This window comes from Gopherus flavomarginatus, chromosome 2 (assembly GCF_025201925.1).
Source record: "Gopherus flavomarginatus isolate rGopFla2 chromosome 2, rGopFla2.mat.asm, whole genome shotgun sequence".
NCBI classification, from domain to species: Eukaryota; Metazoa; Chordata; order Testudines; family Testudinidae; genus Gopherus; species Gopherus flavomarginatus.
This window is the reverse complement of record NC_066618.1, coordinates 193,074,168-193,095,387: the sequence shown is the minus strand read 5'-3', so window position 1 is coordinate 193,095,387 and position 21,220 is coordinate 193,074,168. Positions and strand designations below refer to the sequence as shown.

Below are 21,220 nucleotides of genomic sequence, written 5' to 3'. Positions count from 1 at the left end.
AAATGCTGGAGGCAAAGTGGGGGGTTTGGAGTGGAGGCTGACAGCTCGCGATCCCCTAGATAATAACCTCGCGACCCCCTGAGGGGTCCCGAACCAGGTCATCCTGTACACATTAGTAACCATATAAGTTCTCCCTGCTTACACACTCCTATATTTACAATATTACAGACATGCTGGTAGCACCACTTATTGTTAAAGTTACCTAATACTTTCCATTTTAGCACACCCCTGTTCTCATAGACTGTGACTTTACCAAACTGTAACCATCTGGAGGGCAATTTTCCATGCAGGGTGTCTGCCTCAGGTTGAATGTGTTTTGGAAAATTTCAGCTACAACAGTTTAGCCATTTCTGAGAACAAGGTTAGATGCAAATACATTATTTTGCCCAGTTGGCTGGATGGAAGACATAGGTCATATGAGGAGCTGGAGGCAGGGGAAGGGACACTGGAACTAGCTGGCAAAGAGATTGGGAGTAAGAACCAATGTGGGGGGATGGAAGGGAACAGAAGGAGGAAGGAAAATCTGACAAGGAGCTGAGGTGTGGCTGGTCAGAGAGACTGGGATAAAGGAGGGGAAGACTGAGATTGGATGAGGAGTTTGAGGAGGGAGACTAGAACTGGGACCCAATGAGATGTGGGGAGAGAATGCAGAACAGATGAGGAGCCAGAGGGGAGTAGGAGTTGGGAGGGGAGCATCTGGAAGAAGGGGGAAGAAGGAGACGGGGACTCAGTACATCCAGAGGGAGAGATTAAGACTAGCTGGGCAAGGAAACTGGCACTGGAATGAGAAGCCTGAGGAGTGGAGACTGAGACCATGGGACTGGATAGGCAAGGAGCCAGGATGAAGATAGGGACAGGTTGGAGGGGATGGGGAAGAAGGAGCCATGCTTGTAGGGAATGGGCAGAAGAATCTGACTGCTAGAGCACACTCTGGAAAGTAACTCAAGATCCCTTAGTGTCTCAATTACTCTGCTGTCAGCAAATATCTGTGAAAAAAGTATCTCTCTCATCCCCCTTTAGTACTGGTCCACATGGAGGACAACAACCTACTACTGCTAGTTACACTGTTAGCTCAAGTGGAAGAAATCTGTGCAATGGATCAAAGGGTTCCCACCATACTGATGACCCATGTGGGTGTCAATATGAGGCCACATGGAAGTTTGTTTTTTCCTATAGAAAACAGTATGTGATCACGTAAGTAAAGACTGTATCATAATGCACAGGCACAAGGGGGCCAGATTAAGGTTGAATAGTTAAAAGTTAGGAAAGGCCAGAGTTCAGGTTGAGTGCTTGACTCTGAAACCTCAATAATGTTCTTTTAACACAGCTGTGTGGAGGTAATTATTCTACTTGCTGCACACAGTGCTTCCATTCAGAGTAATGGGAGTTTCTGTGTGCATCAAGAAGAATCAGAACTTTGCATCCTCATGTACTTTGGCATATTAAGTCATTTCAGGATTTCACCTGGGATCAGAAAAGGAAGCTTTAGTATGTACATTCTGAACTTTACCCACTAGCCCTCTGAAGTGGAGGGGAATTCTAATGGCTGCCAAGATATTTTTTTACATTTATTCTTATTGCTGAAAAGGAGAAACCTTGGATAGATTGCTTCTTATCTGCCTGCAAGGAAGAAAGGAGCAGAGTGTCTTGTCAGATAGGGAGGCTTTCACTGAACACTGATTTAAATATTTTTGGGTGCTTCTCTGAGTGGTTATTCTACAGACCTTTTCCATTCAGGGAAGAAGAAGATACTAAGTGCCACAAAGCAGTCCTTTCTTGCAAGAATACCTGAGGCACATACAAACAAGCTAGAAGTATGCCAAGGAGATCACCTGCAAGAACCAAGGAGGTTTACACACAAGCTGCAAAAGCTCACTTCCAACATTCACAGAAGCCATATTTCAAACTTCAAGTTCTGATGCTTGAGTTTTTCCCAAGCTAAGCACCCCAACCATAAACAAAGCTGCACTCTATGCCATCCACATCAAAATAATATTCAGCTTTAAATCTTCTCCTATCGTTACTGTAACGTTTGAAAGCTGGACTGGAAAAGCTTAAACTGCAGGGCAGGCCCTGATCTGCACAACCAGCAGAGAGAAAGTCAATTAGAAAAGTGTTATGACCATACTGCTCCAAGACAAAGAAAAAACTGTCATGTTAGTTATGGAGAAAGAGACAGAAAAAGAGGAGTGAGCCATGTCACAGCATGATTGGTTAACTAGAAAGAGATAAATGGCAACATACGTTTCTGCAAAAACAGATATGCCCAGCAAAGAGGAGGAGGCAAGAGTTGCTCTGAAATAGATGGTGTTGCCAGAGACTGAAGCTGACTTGCAACAAAAATAGCACTTCCCACCAATGTAAATCACTGCTGCGGTATCCAGTGCCGACAAACCTCCCAAAACCAGTGGCTTTCTTACAAGTGATCTTGTTACAGGAAATTGCTAAATTAATGACAGTCAGTTAATGTCAAGTCTCCATAAAATTTGACCTGACCATAAATGGAGGGAATCTGTTGGGAATTTTTCTGTTGTGATTTACTCTTAAACACATGAAAGGATAACTACTTATTATGCTACTGAAATAATTCTCAGAAGAACATCATGTGCTTTTATCACTTGATAGACATTAGAAATCTCTCTTTCCACAGGTATTGCCAAATACTAATTTTTAATACGCTAACATAAAAGAAATCCCTGAGACACTGCAGTTCTGCACCAGTGACAGCATATTTCATATAGATTGTTGTACAACTTGGCTAAAAAAATAGCGCCAAGCAATAGCTTTTATTTTTAGTTCGTTGTAGTATTGTGTGTGTTAATACTGCAATTTGAAGTTACATGAATTACAGAAACTAGAGTTGGAAAATAATTTATTGGCTCACCTGGTCTACACACCCAGCCAATAAAGGAGTGTTCTGTAGAAAGCTTTTTCCAGACTCCTGAGTAGTTTTAAGTATGCTAAAGAGAAGCCTTTCCACTGCTTCACTTGGGAGGCTATTCCACAGTCTCACCTAGTAGTTCTCAAGCTATTTACCATTTTGGGCTGCATATGCAACTCTCTGTGTTATGTGGGCCATATTACCTGTATGGCCCTCCACTATTTGGAAATTTTCTCCAATATTTGGGCTCAGAACCCTTATTCAGGCATCACTCCCACAGAACTTAATATTCACCCTGTCTTCATTCCATCTATCCATAGCCTGACTGCATGTTCTTGCATGATTCTCCCTTTCTAGTACACCATTCTGCTTTTACCCTCAATTCTTTGAGCATTCTCTTGTTCGTTACACCTTTCTTCCTCTGCCTACCAAAAGAAACAAGAACTTCTAAATAAAGTTAAGGCACAAAACCCTGTTCCCTCTCTCTACCCCCAAATCATTATTAGTCTTAAAATTTGATGCAAGAATACATCAAACTAGCTGTCATTTACAAAGCAGCACGTAGGCAGAACCACAGTCTGCAGAACTTTGGTTGGTGCTTGGCACAAATCTACACAAAAGGAAAGATCTAACAGTCCTTGTTTTTTATTTGTTCCATGGATTTTCTCATATCAATGTTAAATTACATACATATGCAGAGTGTTAACACACAAAACCAAAAATATCCTACAGCTGGAGCATGTGAAGAGGATCAGACATTAGACAATGACTTCCGTTGTGAAATTCCACAGTGACTTGACCACACATGCCAGCACACTTCAATAAAAATAGTAGCTACGTTTTGCCGGTCTGTAATTACACCCATGGTATAGTTATGAGTGTAGTGCTAATTTTAGTCAGTGGCCAGCCAAGGGACCCAGAGTCCTAAAGTTTATTTCCTATAATTGGAAGATGGATACAATTTATCCAACTTTTTAAGTGGATGAAGTTATTCGCTGCCCTCTCAAACCAGTGGAAACTATGTAAAAATTAACAAAATTTCTACGACTTTCAACTTTCTCATTAACTTCTGAGAGTTCGGTTATGTCTACACTAACACTTTTGTCAGTCAGAGGCATGACAAAAGCGCTGGTATGGATAGCACAATGTCGGCAGGAGAGCGTCTCCGGCTGACCTAGCTACCGCCACTCATTGAGAGTGGTTTAATTCTCTGCCGTCTGCATAGAGCAGCTACATGGGAGACCTTACAACAGCACAGCTGCAGTGGTACAGCTGTGCCACTCTAAGGTTTGTACTGTAGCCATAACCTTAGACTAGTGCCTTCCCTCAAAGTGCTTAACAACCGTTAAGAAAAATCTCTTTGAAGTAGGCAAATAGCAGGTCTGGTGAACACTGGAAAACCTCTGACTGTAGTCTAAACTTATACCAACAACAACAGAAAAGCGATATTATCCATATAGCTTATACCAGTTCAGCAAACAAAATAAGTTATACTGGCAAAAAACACATTGAGGCTGGTATAACCAAGTCTACACTAGGTCTTTGCAGGTATAGAAATAATCAGGCCTGGTGTACCCCACAAAGTGTTGTTGGCAAAATTTGCCTTTTGTTAACACAAGTTTTCATGTGTTCACACCCAAATCGAATTCCTGTCAGCAACATCCAGACTTTCTGTTGCCAAAAATAAAACGTCCTCAAACAACAGAAGTCCTCTGATGACATACTTCCACTGGCAAAATGCCAGTGTGGATACTGCATTAGTCTCATCTTACATATAGAGAAATTGAGGGTCTGGAGGTTAAGTGACTAGCCCAAAGTCATGCAGAAAGTCTGCGATTAGGCACCGACTAAAACCCCAGATTTTCTGAGTGAGTCCTGTACTGTGACCACAGAATCATTGAGGATCAGTTACAGAACCAGTTCGCAAAATCTTGAACAATTTGAGGAAACCATTTTAAAATCAGTAGTTAGCAAAAAGTTGCGTTATATAATTAATAGCTTATATTTGCACATTTCAGGTGAAATCCTGACTCTATTGGTGTCACTGGAAGCTTTGCCATCAACTTCACTATGGCCAGGATTTCACTCTTAGGGAAGAGTTCTTTTGAAAACTAATTCCCTATATAAAAATCATACAATTCATAAGCAATGAATTAAACTTGCAAATTTACTTCTCCTCTTCCAGAAAGAATGGTCTTGTGGTTAAGGCACAGCATGGATTTTGGCAATGCTACATTCAAACCCTGTCTCTGCCACACAGGTTCCCCATGTGATTTTGGGAAAGTCACTTAATAAGCTCAGTGCCTCAGTTCCACAACTGTAAAAAAGGATACTATTTCTCCTTATGACAGGGGCACTAGGAGGATAACATCAGTAATATTTGCTAGTGCACAGATTCTTCAGGAAAAAGGGCCATAAAAAGTCAATCAGTGAATAAATTTCAGCACTGCTCATGTTTTGAAAAATATTTTCAAACCATCTTTTTCAGCTGCTAACTGTTGCAATCTGTTTACATTAGCATATTTGGAGCAAGCAGCAGCTTTCACAGTTGGTTCCAACATCCTCACTTTGGAAAATGTTCAGCTCATATTTTCAGGCTCTGTAAAGCAGCTCTTCTGTATCAGGTCTCCTTACAGAAATGTCAAGTGCACACAGTAGTGGCATTTCTGCCAGAGAGACTGACCTGTCTAACACAGAAGCAAAGGCAGAAGACCATGGAATCTGAATGCTATGCTATTTTTAAAAGTGCAAGGAAAAAAATAAAATAAAAACCCACCATGAATAGAGCATTTATCCCCAACTTTTTAAAAAAAGTGTCAGTACTGATGCACCATCATCAAGAGCCATATTTCCAAAGGCAAGTGTCTACATTTTGCCATCTGGAAGTCAAGTTTGCACACACCAAATACAGGCTATTTGTATGAGGACATATCTAGAGCATTTTTGCAAGCCCAGCAGTGTATATTGTGCACAACCAGTTGAGAAATCTAAGTCTGATACTCCACATCTAGGTGCCAACCCTATAGAGTGCCTTATGTCATTTAATAGCAATTTGTCTGACACTGGAGTGGCACCGACAATTTCCAGAGGGAGCCATATGTCCAGCCCTTGACAGAAGAACATTCAACAGGAACTTGAGGGAGGAGAAAGATCAAGAGCTTATTTTGGAACTTCAGAGTTAAGCTGAAACTAAATCCGTGAGTAATGGATAGCACAGTGTGTTGGTTTGGCATAGAGCGACCAGACAGCAAATGTGAAAAATTGGGACAGAGGTGTGTGGGGGTGGGTAATAGGAGCCTATATAAGAAAAAGATCCAAAAATCGGGACTGTCCCTATAAAATCGGGACATCTGGTCTCCTTAGTTTGGAAGATCCAGCTATTTGAAAACTCCTGCAACTCTTAGGAACAAGAGGGTTTAATTGAGAAAGATGTTCAGGAATGAACAAACGGTTACCCACCTTTTAGTAACTGTTGTTCTTCGAGATGTTGTTCATGTCCATTCAAAGTAGGTGTGCACGCGCCGCGTGCACGCCAGCTGGAAGATTTTCCCCAGTAGCGTCCGTAGGGTCGGCCCGGGCGCCCCCTGGAGTGGTGCCACCACGGCGCCCTATAAAGGGACCTGCCAACCCTCCACCTCCTCAGTTCCTTCTTGCCAGCACTCTGACAGAGGGGCAGGAGGGTGGGTGTTGGAATGGACATGAACAACACATCTCGAAGAACAGTTACTAAAAGGTGGGTAACCATTTTTTCTTCGAGTGGTTGTTCATGTCCATTCAAAGTAGGTGACTCACAAGCCTAACCTTAGGAGGTGAGGTTGGAGATCACTGCTGACTGGAGTACTGCGCAATCAAAGGCTGCATCATCCCTAGCCTGGTGCGTGATGGCATAGTGAGACGAGAACGTGTGGATTGAGGACCATGTGGCTGCTCTACAAATCCTCTGAGTCAGAACCTGAGCCAGGAATGCCACAGAGGAGGCCTGTGCCCTAGTGGAGTGGGCCATGACTGCAGGGACAGTGGTCTTAGCTATACCATAGCATTCCCGGATGCAAGTCGCGATCCACAAAGAGATTCGCTGAGAGGAGACCGGGAGCCCTTTCATCCTTTCTGCTACTGCAATGAAGAGCTGGGTTGAGCGTCTGAACAGCTTGGTACGCTCTATGTAAAAGGCCAAGGCCCTGCGGACATCCAGGGAGTGTAGCCTCCGCTCTTCGCTGGAGGCATGTGGTTTCGGATAAAACACCGGGAGAAAGATATCTTGGCCCATGTGGAACTGTGAAACGACCTTGGGTAGGAAAGCCGGATGAGGTCTCAGTTGGACCTTGTCCTTGCAGAAGACTGTGTACGGGGCCTCAGATGTTAACGCTCAAAGCTCCGACACCCGTCGGGCCGAGGTTATCACCACCAGGAAGGCGGTCTTGCACAACAGGTACAGCAGGGAGCACGAAGCCAGAGGCTCAAAGGGAGGCCCCGAGAGGACAGAGAGGACCAGATTCAGCTCCCAAGCAGGGGTCGGCTGACGCACATGTGGGAAGAGCCTGTCCATACCCTTAGGAAATGCCAAACCAGCGGGTTCGCAGACACTGAGGTACCCCTCTCTCCCGGATGATATGGCCGCCAAGTGACTGCGAATGGAGGAAAGGGAGAGGCTCAATTGTTGAAGGTGAAGCAAATAGTCAAGGACAATGGGAATTGGAACCCCCAGCGGGTCATGACCCGCTGACCTGACCAGATGGAGAAGCACTTCCATTTAGCCAGATAGGTGGCCCTAGTTGACGGTTTCCTGCTACCCAGCAGCACCTGCCTGACCTGCTGGGAACACTGCAATTCCACTGGGTTCAGCCATGGAGCATCCAGGCTGTGAGGTGAAAGGACTTGAGGTTCGGATGGTGGAGGGAGCCCCGGTCCTGCGTGATCAAGTCCGGGAACAGGGGCAGCGTCAGGAGTGACGCATACCAATGCTGGCGCGGCCACGCTGGAGCTATCAGGATTACCCTGGTGCGATCCCTGCAAATCTTTAAAAGCACCCTGTGTATCAGGGGGAATTGGAGGGAAGGCATAGAGCAGGCCGTCCTCCCATGGCTGCAGGAAGGCGTCCGACAGAGACCACTGACTGCAGCCCAGAAGGGAGCAAAACCATCGGCACTTCCTGTTTTCCCTAGAGGCAAACAGGTCTAGCCGGGGAAAGCCCCAACGCTGGAAAATTAAGTGCACAACGTCCCATCGGAGGGACCACTCGTGACCCTGGAACGAGCGGCTGAGTGTGTCCGCCAACCCATTCTGCTCCTCCGGAAGATAGAATGCCGTCCGGTGGGTGGCACTGTGGACACAGAAATCCCACAGCGCGAGGGCTTCCCTGCAGAGGGGAGAGGAGCATGCACCCCCGTTTGTTGATATAAAAGGCTTCCGCCGTGTTGTCCAAAAGGACTGAAACACACCTGCTGGCCAGGTGGGACCGGAAGGTCAAACACGCCAGGCGGACCGCTCTCAACTCCCTGACATTGATATGCAACTCGAGGTCCTCCGGCAACCACAAATCCTGCGTCCTGAGACGTCCCAAGTGCACTCCCCAACCTCGATCCCAGGCTTCCGCCACCAAGGAGAGGGAGGGCTGTGGGGCAGCAAAGGGAACTCCCATGCAGACTTCCCACGGGTTGAGCCACCACTGAAGCGAGCGCAGCACCAAGCGGGGAACGGACACCACTGAGTCCAGGGGGTCCCTAACCGGGTGATAAACCGTCGCCAACCAGGACTGCAGCAGGCGAAGCCGGAGTCTGGCGTGGACCACCACATAGGTGCATGCTGCCATGTGGCCTAACAGCTGGACGCAAACTCGCGCCGTGGTGACTGGGGCACGGTGCAGTCCAAGGATGAGCTCAGAAATTGCACGGAACCTGGACTCCGGCAGATACGCTTTGGCGTGTGTGGAGTCCAGAACCGCTCCTACGAACTCTATGTGTTGCGTTGGAGACAGAGTGGATTTGGCATCATTCAAGAGGACACACAGATTGAGAAAGGTCCGCCTGATGAACAGCACCTGGGTCTCTACCTGCTCCATGGAGTGGCCCTTTATGAGCCAGTCATCCAGGTAGGGGAATACCTGGGTGCCACGCCTGCGCAGGAAGGCCACCACGACCGCCATGCACTTCGTGAAGACCCGGGGGGCAGCTGACAGGCCAAACAGGAGCACCATGAACTGTAGATGGACGCCGGACACGACGAACCTGAGGTACCGACGGTGCTGTGGAATTATGGCGACGTGGAAATAGGCGTCCTTTAAGTCGACGGCGGCATACCAATCTCCTGGATCCAGGGAGGTGATGATCGAGGACAGGGAGACCATGCGGAACTTGAGTTTTCACACAAACTTGTTCAGCCGCCGCAAATCTAGGATGGGTCTCAAGTCCCCTTTTGCCTTTGGTATGAGGAAGTACCGGGAGTAGAAGCCTTTGCCCCTGAGCTCCCACGGGACTTCCTCCACTGCCCTTGCCTCCATGAGAGACTTCACTTCTTGAACCAGAAGTTGCTCGTGAGAAGAGTCCCTGAAGAGGGACGGGGAGGGGGGTTGGTGGGGCGGGAGAGAGGAAAACTGGATAGAATATCCCCTCTCTACCATGCGGAGAACCCATTTGTCTGACGTAATTCTGGACCAGGCACAGCAGAAGTGGGACAGACGTGACCAAAAGGTAGGGGTGGGAGGATCCAGAGTCTCGATTGGTAGGTTGTCCTCGACCGTACCATCAAATAGGGGGTCTAGGCCCAGATGGTGGTCTCGATTGGCCAGACGCCTGGCCAGAGGGGTGACATTGATGACGCCTCCTGCCATTTCTACCCCGCCTGCACCACAGCTCCTGGTAAGCCTGTGGCTGGTATGGGCGAGGGGCCACCTGCGGCCTAAATTGTCTGCGGTGGATCACGGGAGTATGCAAGCCCAGCGAGCGAAGTGTGGCCCTCGAGTCCTTTAAGCTATGGAGACATTTGTCCATTTTCTCTGAAAACAACGTCTGCCCTTCGAAGATTCAAGACCTCTCCATCTGCTGGACCTCATAGGGCAGGCCCAAGACCTGGAGCCAAGTGCCCCATCGCATGACCAAGCCCGTGGCCAGGGTGCACGAGGCTGAGTGAGCCGCATCTAAGGCGGCCTGGAGGGAGGCTCGAGAGATCAGTTTGCCCTCCTCCATTAGGGCCGAAAATTCTGATCTCGAGTCCTGGGGAAGGAGCTCCGCGAACTTCGACATGGCCAAACACGTGTTGTGGCTGTGAAAGTAGAATGAATTATATTGTAAAAATAAGAATGGATTAAAGAAATGTTGTATGTACCTTTAAGCAGAAATAAGAAATTTTGAAATACAGGTGCCAGGAAAAGAAATATTAGGCATAAACAAGGGTGCTAATGGCAAAACATTAACAGAAGATCAGTAATAGTTAGTAAGGAAATAAGATATGCATGCCTAGCCCAGGTAAACTTATCAGATTCTGCTTCCTTTGTTATCTTGCTAAGTGCTTGCCCTTTTATCTGTATAAGATAGTTTGTGTCTTGCATGATGCTCACATTATCTGGATGTTATTAGCAGAGTGCTTTGCTAATAAAACAGAGTGGTCTGACAAACTGTGAGTCCTAGTCTAACTTTGACATGGCCATATCGGTTTACTATTGCCTGTTGATTGGCAATACGGAGTTGGAGTCCCCCCGTGGAGTACACCTTCCTGCCAAACAGCTCAAGTCTCTTTGCGTCTCCACTCTTTGGCGTTGACCCCTGGAACCCTTGACGCTCCCGCTGGTTAGCCGCATCTACTACCAGTGAGTCCGGGGGAGGGTGGGTGTACAGGTGTTCATTCCCTTTAGAGGGGACGAAGTAGCACCGCTCCGTTCTCTTGGCAGTAGGCACCAATGAGGCTGGTGTCTGCCATAGGGTGTGGGACGTATCAGCTATCGTCTTTATCAGCAGAAGGGCTACCTTGGATGGCCCTGAGGGGGCCAGGATGTCCACTACAGGGTCCGCGTCCACCTTGATTTCCTCAGCTTGGATTGCGAGGCTCTGAGCTGCTCACTGGAGCAGTTGCTGGAGGATTCGGGTATCCTCCAGGGCCGGTGCCAGAGCTGTGCCCGAGACCGCTTCGTCCGGGGAGGAAGACAAGGAAATTACATGGAGCGGCCCTTCTTCTGGTGCATGCAGCTCCTCGAGGTCCTACGGCACACGGTATTGAGGTTGCGGTGCCGGTTCCGAGTCCAAATGCGGCACCGCGGCCGGTACCAGGGTCGCCAGCGAGCGACTTGGCGTATCATGCGGTGCCGACGGAGCCCGAACTAAAGCCGCTGCCGGCGCCCGGTTAGGGGGTGCTGAACTTGACGAAGGCACATCCCTATCTGGCGATGGTGCTGGTGGGGTAGGCAGCTGCGCCGGGGCCACCGACGTCGAGGACACCGAAGCCGATCGTGACCGAGAGCCAAACGCCTGGCTTACTGACTGATTGTAGGCTCAGAGAGTCCAAAACGGCCACTGCGAGGGCGGCTGCCATTGTTGCTGCCACTGCAGGTAACCCTGATGGCTCGCCCCTGACATTGATCTCCTGCTCCGCGACCTGCTGGAGCGATAGGAGTCTGCCTCTGAGTCTGAGTATCAAGACGGGGGGGGGGAGGGGCGGCAGCAGCACCCAGCACCGAAGGTGAGCGGTGCCAAGGCGGCGGGGAGCCTGTCTTTTGGTCCGGTGCGGGGAGGGAGGCAATAGCATGGCCGGCTTGCCTCTAGATTGTACTGGTGGGCGGACCACAGTAGGCAACTCCCTACGATGCGGGGAGGTCAGTGTTGGGAGACCTATCAGGTCTGATGCCGCCTCGAACACCTCCGGCGTCGACAGGGGGCGTATGTCTCCACTGAGGCCCAGAGAATTGAGCTGGTCCGGACTCGACTGCCCTCTCTGCGGTGCGGGAGTTGATGGAACCTCGGGGGGCTGTAGCCCAGCCTGTCCACTTAGCCCCACTGGCGGAGTCGGCCTCGGGTCCTGGTGGGGAGACCGATCCCTCACCGGCTTCTCTCTCTTGGTGGGCACCGCTGAAGGTGAGCGGTGCCGCACTGAGGCCGACTTTCTATGACCCGACTCTGCCCGGTGCCGGGTCTTGGATGACTTGGGCTGGGCCCTAATTCCTGATGCCGGTGCCGGGGCACTCTGCACCGAGGACGACGTGCTGGGGCCCGCCTCGGCCGCCTCTGGGTCCGAGGGTGGTTGCAGGGTCGCCTCAATCAGGAGGACTCTAAGTCTTTCAGCCCTGTCCTTAAGAGTTCGCGGGTGGAAGCCTCTACAGATAAGAGCACCGGTCCTTTTGGTGGCTCTCTCCGAGGCACCTCAAGCACGCAGAGTGTGGGTCACTCTTAGGCATGAATTTCCCACAGGGTTTGAACCCGGGGACCCGGGCATGCCCCAGCGGGCGACGAAGACTGTGGGGGGGGACCCCCCCCCAACTACAAAAACTATATACAAAGTTCTATCTATATAACTGGATAAACGAACTAAACGGTACAGACAGGACACTGCCAGATTGCTATGCAAGCGAAGTTCCAGCTAGCCATCACCAGCGGTAAGAAGGAACTGAGGGGGTGGAGGGTCGGCGGGCCCCTTTATAGGGCGCCGTCATGGCGCCACTCCAGGGGGCGCCTGGGCCGACCCTACGGATGCTGCTAGGGGAAAATCTTCCGGCTAGCGTGCATGCAGTGCGTGCACACCTACTTTGAATGGACATGAACAACCACTCGAAGAAGAATGCTGCATTCTGCTTGTTCGGCAAAAAAATTCAGAGAGATGCACCACTCCAAGGTAGTTGTGTCAGATGTTTATTTTATATTTCTTTTATGCAGCCACAAAATACAAACGGGGGGGGGAGGCGGGAATAATTATGAAAAAGGAGTTAAGCCAATACATTACAGCTACTCAGATACACGCACATACTTTTCCATCATTTTCAAGTGAGTGTCTTTATTACTTATTATTATTATTACAACTCCTACCACCACCACCACCTAGAGTTGGCTGTTGCAAAGGGGTTCAGCACTATTTGATAGTGTACTAATTCAAGGTAAAATTTTCCTCTGAAAAATGCAAATTCAGGTTTGTGAATTCATGATGCATTTGCTGAATTGTTTTGGTCAAAAAACCTAAAAAAAAAAAAAAATCTTCCCTCCTCCAAAGAAATCAAAATATTTCTTTTGGTTTTTTTTAAATGAAAAAAAATGTAAAGCTCAAAAAGAAAAAGAAACATTTTGTTCAGGTTGAACAAAATGCTTTGTTCCACCATAACTAAATAAATAATAAACCAACTAAAGACTTTTCAGTTTGCCAAAAGTTTTTCCTGATTTGTCAGTACAGCCAGTAAACTGAAAAATCAATTATTCACACAGCTCTGTGGTGTACACATAAAAACACAGATTGGGTAACCATTCTGCAGTGGACTGTTCATATAACAAAATGTCCCAGGTTGAATTAGTTTTGCTCATACAGTATATAGAACACTCCTACATAATATTAATTTTTAAATATCTTACTTTTTTACCATGTGCTCTGAAGTGATCGCCCTATTGTATAAAAGACAGGTGTTACAGTCTATCAAGGTGAAGGATCTTTGACACAGTATGTTGCAAAGGCTCCTTTGGAAGCTGTAATAATAGATACTATTTTGTAGAGCAACTTGAAATCATTGATTGAAAGTTGTTGTGTAAGTGTAACCAATGAGCCTCAACACCCCAGTGAAATAGATCAACATTATACCCATTTCACAAGTAGGTAAACTAAGGCACAGAGTGGCTATTTATCCAAGGGCCACACAGAGAGTCAGTGGCAGCTCCAGGAACAGAACTATTTCCTGTGAGTTGCTTCTTGACTTTAGTGATTAGAGCACAAATGGCTGTGACTTGTCCATACAGCCTAATGCGCACTACCCACTGAAGTGCACTGCAGAGGTACATTTTCAACTATTAATAATTTGGCCACTTTTTATGGGGATAAATAATGCAAAAGAAACACCCAACTCCAATAACATTCTAATCATTTGAGTCTGCAATCCTATCTAGTTTGAAGCATAAGGCATTTAAAGATTTTAATAACAAAGAAAGTAACCAAGTTTTGTATCCCCAGGCTCCAACACATTATTACACAGATTTTTAACAATTCCCTTTTCCCCCTTAAAAAAACAGGGATTTATAGTAGGAAATTTTCTTAGGCCCATCAGCCAACTTAAGTGAGTTCATTTTAATACACATGTGCCTTCACTTTATTCTGATAACCCAATGAACAGTCGGCCCAGGTTTTAATATTGTAATGATTTAAAGCTGCAATTGCTGCTGAGATCAACATATACAAAGTACAGCTGGATCTCTAGGTCTAGTGTTAATATTTCCTATGCTGTCTTGGATCAGTGGTCTTAAATAGCTCCATAAAAAAGCTGGTTTCTCATGGAGCACAATCTAAGAATATCATTATAGTCATTTACTTCTCATGCATCAATCACATCTTTCAGCTAAATGTTTTTGTACATTTTAAGAAAACATTGGAGAAATACAAATTTCCAAACACAACTGTGTGTAGAATAGGAGCAAACACACAGGGGCCAAGTTTAAGACTCCTTTGCAATCACCTAACAATCTGGAAATAAAATTAGATTTTTACCTGAAATGAGATTCACCTGCTTCTTGAAATCTTTGTGATTACATGGCAATAATAAATACAACTGCACTTACCAAAACACACTTGCGAACTGGCAATAAAGAGAACGTAAACCAGGACAGAGGAAAGATCTTTAAGCAAAACAGATTTCAAGTGTTTAAAAATGGACCTCAGTACCTTAAAAACAAAAATCTGTAGCGGCAGCAACACAGCAAGTTTATACCTTTTCCTGTGATAAAATCCAAAGTTCCCAATTTTAAATAGAAATCAGGAGATATTGTTCTGTCACAAGATACCAAGCCAGGGAATGATCAGTAAGCAAATTATTGTTATTGAATATTCATTTGCATTATAGTAGTACCCAAACGGCCCAATCAGTGCTGGGCTCTCCACAAAACCAGAAAAAGGAGTCCCTGCTGCGAATGTAACAACAAAACAAAAATCAAACTATCAAAGCAAAATACTAATAATTTCTCCATGTAGTAACCCGATATGTATCTGAAGGTTCAGCATTAGCAGCTACAGTAACTGGAGATGGATAAGACCTGCTAGGCTGTAGAATATCCTCCTACCAATGCAAGGTTGCTCCCTACAGTCTATTTTTAGGGGCTTATCCAGTCTAGGATAAGTGTCTGAAGGGATGGGGCTTCCACCACTACCCTTAAAAGACTACTCCACAATGTAGCAGATCTATGTCAGGAAGTTTTTCCTTGACAATTAGCTTATATTCCCCTTTACTTAAACAATGTATTTCATACCTTACTCCAAGTTATAATCCCTAGCACCATGCTAAAACAATTCTTCTCCATTCCTGCCTTTCACACCCTTCAGATATCTATAGACTTATGCCACCCCTTCTCCCATGCTGTCACTGAGCTAAGCATTTTTTTTCCCAACTTTCAGTCAGTCAGTCAGTCCCTCCAGCGCCTTTATCATTTTTCAGAGTAGCAGCTGTGTTAGTCTGTATCCGCAAAAAGAACAGGAGTACTTGTGGCACCTTAGAGACTATATTTTTTAACAAATAAATTTGTTAGTCTCTAAGGTGCCACAAGTAATCCTGTTCTTTTTATCATTTTTGTTGCTGTCTTGAATTCCTTTACAGTGTATATACATCTTCCTGGTAATGAGGAGCTAGAACTGATTGAAGTATTCTATCTGCAGTCTTACTCACACAAGTAATTGCATTGACCATTGGCAGAACAAGCAAGGTTTGTAAAACGTGCATTGGTATTTGTAGGCTTATGAAACCACAATTGTTTCAGAATTCCAGAGTTTAAGTATTGGGGGAAGAAGAAACTCTTTAAAAGAGAAGTATCAGAGGGGTAGCCGTGTTAGTCTGGATCTGTAAAAGCAGCAAAGAATCCTGTGGCACCTTACGGACTAACAGATGTTTTGGAGCATGAGCTTTCGTGGGTGAATACCCACTTCCTCAGATGCATGTAGTGGAAATTTCCAGGGGCAGGTATATATATGCTAGCAAGCAAGCTAGAGATAACGAGGTCAGTTCAATCAGGGAGGACGAGGCCCTGTTCTAGCAGTTGAGGTGTGTAAACCAAGAGAGGAGAAACTGGTCCTGTAGTGGCAAGCCATTCACAGTCTTTGTGACACCATCAGCTCAGGATTGAACAAAGACTGTTAAGGAGTAATCGGTCATAAACTGACACAGCAAAATCCATAGATTTCAACAGAGGAAAAAAAAGACTATAAGAACAGGGTGCTTTGCCATCGGACTTTGGGTTCATCTTGCCACACTCCTGGAGCATCGGATTACAACTGACAGAGCCCGTCCCCCCTCTGCAATCAATCTGGCTGACCACTAGATTGATCCAGACTCTGGACTGGTAACTATAAACATCAACTGGCAGGACTCTGTGTGTGTGCCTGTGTGTGTGTTTGAAAAGCATATGCTAACTGCTGTATTCTCAATAAATGCGGCGTTTTTGCCTTCTCCCCTATAAAAGATCCCATGTGCTTTGTATAGCATAACAGCTACGCTGGTCAGGGTTGTGGTTTCCTATACCCATGACCGATGTAGCTATTCCGATGTAACTTTTCAGCGCAGACCAGGCCTCAAGTGTGGCAAGAAGAGATTGTAGCTCTCTCACCTGTAGTAGCAGTAGTAGCATGAGAAGAGGGTGACTTCCCATTTTCACACAGTTTTTTTTCCTGGAGTCCTCTGTGGCCTCATTCTAGAGCACTGAGAATGTAATGGGGAGGGAGGGGGGCAGTGGCAGCAGCATGCAGACATAGAGAAGAGCAATGCAATGACCCCCAGTATGGAAGTAGGTGCGCCCAGGGCCAGAGGGGGAGCCAGGAGGGCCACTTGGTCTGGGCCTCAAGCTCAAATGGAGCCTCAAATTTAGACATTTGTTAATTTTTTGGCATTTGATGAGTTTCGCAACTTGTTTTTATGCACATCCTTATCAGGACCAAAATGTGACACACACATTCAGCTTAGAGCTGCAAATTTAAGCAAATAAGAGATGTGATTTGTTGAGACAATTTTTTTGTTAGCTGATATAGATTTTGTCATATTAAAGAGTTTAAGATGTTTATAAATATTAATAAAAATATATGAGATCTGACAGGGCAAGATTAGGCTATGTGTCGTCATTTTTTAATTTTTATTATGGCTAGGGGCTTCAGAAGTTGGAAGTGGCCTGGGCCTCTCTAGACCTCTGAGAGGGCCTGGGTTGGCCACAGTTTAGGTATTAAGTTAGGCCACTGCAGGAAGTTGCAAACGGAGCAGAGCAAGTGGCAGACAAACCACAGATTTTGTTGAAAGAGGGGAGAAACATTTGCTCCTTGAAATCAGATTCAGACAGTTTTCTACCAATATCTCTTTAGGGCATACTCCGTGCTTATTTTGCATGCACAGAAGATACAGTAGAGTATGCCCTTTCTGTCAGCCCAATCAGTTTGAATATGCTGGATATTATTTCTGCTGAAATGATTCTTTCAGTGGGGAGAGGAGGAACCCAAGCCTACCATATTCAAAGGGTCAGTCCTCCTCCACCCTTCCCATTGGTATTAGAACCACTAAGGGTGGCAGGAAGTCACAAATTCAAGCTTTGTCATAGCACTGAAATTTGGTCCAGGAGATAAACATCTTAAAACAAAGTTAAAAATCCTTTTATGTTAATGGGTTTTTTTCCCCAAGACTCCCGCAGCTCACCATTTGCTACTATATTTTTTGTAGCCACAGTAACTTCTATTAAAAGTTTCTCAGTGACTGTTGCACCAAACCACTGTTTAACAGAGGGAGATAAATAGTGTACAAAGCCTTTATACTGGAGGATCTCCAAGCATTTCACCAACATTTAATTATGGTATTATTTCCAGTTTGCAGATGGGGAAAAAAATATAAGGTACAGGGAGACACTAAGCCACCTGACTAAAGTCACAGATGGGGTCGATTTAATAGCTGCAATTAGAACCCAGGAATTTCTGTTTCTCAAATCTTGGCATTCAGAACACTATACCAGACCTTCCTCAGCAACATCATGAAGGCCATAAACCATGGGAAGGTAGTGCAAGTAAGGGATATACAAAAACAAATAAACCCCAAAACACTACTACTGCCAGATGTATGGAGGCATGAGATGGAAGAAAGACTTTTTTTAAAATACATCTATGATTTGGTTGACATTATGGAGCTAGAGTGGGATAATATACATGACTAGACTGTCAACAGAAGTACTTTGAACGAGCAATGAAAGCAATCAACAGATGAAATAGGAGAAGATCAAAATACTTAATAGATATTTTATAATCAGTGTTCACTGAAAAGGATAACTGTAGCCCAGATAATTGGTGCCATAATACCTAACAAGGAAAGGAAAAGGTCACTAGGCAAAATGATGAAGGTACATGTTCAAGAATGCCAGGTTACCATTCACATAGCTGAAATATCAGAAGCACTGACAATTATTTTTTGAAGAATCACGGAGAACGCTGGAAGTCCCAGGAGAATGAAAAATGTTAAATGTTAATTATTTGAAGAAGGGTAAAACACACTGAAGGAAATACAGATGCATACATTTAACGTTAACACCTGGTAAATTACTAGAACAGTTAAAGCAAGCAATTTGAAGGTACTTTGAGGAAAACAAGGTATTAGCCAATATGGGTTAACTTAAGGGACAAAGGAAAAAGACAGATGATGTAGTGTATCTTGACTTCAATGATGGATTTGAAGGAATTCTACATAAGACACTTGTTGTAATAGTAGAAGTAGTAGTAATAATACTCTGCACTGATACAGCTACTTCCATTTATGCTCATCGTTGAAACTCTGATGTCTCAATTTGACACCGTCTTTTCTGTAGGCCAGCTCCTACCTGTTCGATTGAAAACTGCAGTTCTTCTTCATGCCACTAGTCCATGAACCATGTTTTTAAATGTTCTTTGGTCCTGGAAGCATTTGTACTGACTTCGGAGCATTTCTTGCCCTGCCAGGTCAGAAGATTTCAACTTGTAGATCCACATCATTCTGATTAGTATCTTGATTTTTGCACTTCAGCTTTAACTGTTAGCAGCTGCTGTTTCAAGAATGACTACAGTTAGAGGTTACATTATGCCATCGCTTGGAAGCTGGGATTCTCATTATATAAAAACTAGATTGAAATGGAGAAATTGCCTTTTCTGCATTATAACTGACAAAGTGTTCAATAAACATTTCTGTTCTGTGTTTGGTAAAAAGATTGTTTCATATCATCTGATGATTGAACACTTTCTATTCCAATCATAACTCAGAAGGATGTTAAACAGAAGTTACTAGTGTTAAATATTTTTAAATCAGCAGTCCAGACAACTTGTATCCAAGAACTTTAGAAGAGTTGGAAAGGTGCTCACTGGACTGTTAATGTTGATTTTCAATAACTCCTGGAACACCAAGGAAGCTCCAGAAAACTGGAAGAAAGCTAATATCGTGCCAATATTTAAAGAGGGTAAATGAGATGATCTGGAGTCATTGGTGGGACTGCTCTGTAGCACCTCCTAAGGTGCCAAGCATGGCTCTGCAGGAGCTTCTTGCTTTAGCCCAAAAGTTTTGGCTGCCTGCTTGGAGCAGGGTGTCCCATGCCATAAGCTCAGCTTTGGTCTCTACACAATCAAAACAAAACACTCAATTTGGCATCTGCCCCTTTAAGATATAAATCGAAAGGCAAGCACTTAGTTTCAGCACTTGAAGGCAAGGCCCTGACCTGACCCAGGGGTTCTGGGCCAGCAATGAGGTGCTCCTCCTCTGTCCAGTCTCACCCAACACTCCCCTGATAAGAAACAGACAAGCCTTCTTAACTGGCCTGCCGACGCCCAACTAGTCTGTGCTGGCCCCAATGCCCCAGGGCAGTGCTGGGGGTGGGGTGGGGTCTGCGCTGCAGGGAGCAGGGTTGGAGCTGAGTAGGGGGTGCCCTCTCCTCACAGTCAGTCCTGGCCCTGATGCTAGGAGGCTGTATGGCCTCTGAGCCTAGAAAATGTTGTTAGTAACCGAGCCTGAGCAGAGAGATGTCTGGACACCGACGCCTCCAGCAAGGGGCAGAGGTGATCGGATAAACCAAATCACACTTGGGTAATTATAGGTCTGTTAACCTGACATTGATACGGGGCAAAATAATGTAACCACTGATATGGGATTTGATTAATAAAGAATTAAAGGAGAGAAAGATAAAACTGCTCTACAGCCAAAATGCTTCTGAAATAAATGTAATCCAACTTTACTAATTCTGGGTCACTGAGAATGAAAACGATGCTTAAAATTGTTGATTGGCTCTAGTTTTCAAGATATGCTATTGGGTCAGTATATACGACCCTTGACTTGGGAATGGCGGAGGATAAGTGAATTATGAAGGGAAGGGATCTCAATTTAAACCAGAAATGACTAAAATACATCTTTGACTGGATCTATGAATAACTCTATGACTGGGTTTGGACAGTACTTGCTTTTTAGGCAAAACAATGAATGATGCAATCTGAAGCTGGTATTGCATCATACATGATATGAATTGCATCATGTTATTCCTAGAAGTCATGGATGATGCAATCATAACGAAGCTTACATCACTCTGCTGAACAAATTGCCCTATATCAGCTCTAGAAATCATACAGTGTCGTGCTCTCTTATTTGTCAGTGTTTGATTTTGCAAAGGGACACATTTCTGTTTAGCCAAAGTGAGCAGAGATGCCTCGTACTTGTGTGAACAGTGCAGATAACTTCTGCTATGTTTGTGGTGAAGTGACTTTTGCATCACAAAAGCGCAGTATAACCACTATGGTTAAGAAAGCCTATCACCTTTATTTTGGCTGCAAAATTGGAGATCAGGACAAGAGGTGGGCCCCACACATATGCTGCAACACTTGTGCAACAAATCTTTGCCAGCGGTTGAACAGGAAAAGGAAATCTATGCCTTTTGCAGTGCCAATGATTTGGAGAGAGCCAACAGATCATACCAGCAATTGTTACTTCTGCATGGTGCCTCCAGTTGGGAAAGGTGTGTCAAAGAAGAAAAAGTGGACTGTGCATTATCCAAATATTCCATCAGCTATACACCCAGTACCCCACGGAGAAGAACTGCCGGTTCCTGATGCACCCGAATCATTCTCACTTGAGTCAGACGAGGAAGAGGAAGAGGATGAAACTTCTGGTCCTGAACCATCCATGTCACAGGACCCACATTTTCTCCCATC

At 45.4% G+C, this 21,220-nt stretch overlaps 1 protein-coding gene across 3 annotated transcripts in view; it reads right to left on the bottom strand.

The window, feature by feature from the left end:
* SLC66A2 (solute carrier family 66 member 2) overlaps positions 1-21,220 on the bottom strand; it is an 86,353-nt gene that overhangs the window by 8,420 nt on the left and 56,713 nt on the right. The window contains exon 1 of one of the 3 annotated variants that reach the window (XM_050941854.1): positions 8,320-9,353. The exons of the other annotated variants lie outside the window; for them this stretch is intronic. Within the exon in view, the coding sequence (XP_050797811.1) occupies positions 8,320-9,224 (905 nt within the window). The 5' untranslated portion in view covers positions 9,225-9,353. Of the gene's footprint in view, positions 1-8,319; positions 9,354-21,220 lie in introns of those variants that run through there. 3 annotated transcript variants of the gene reach the window in all.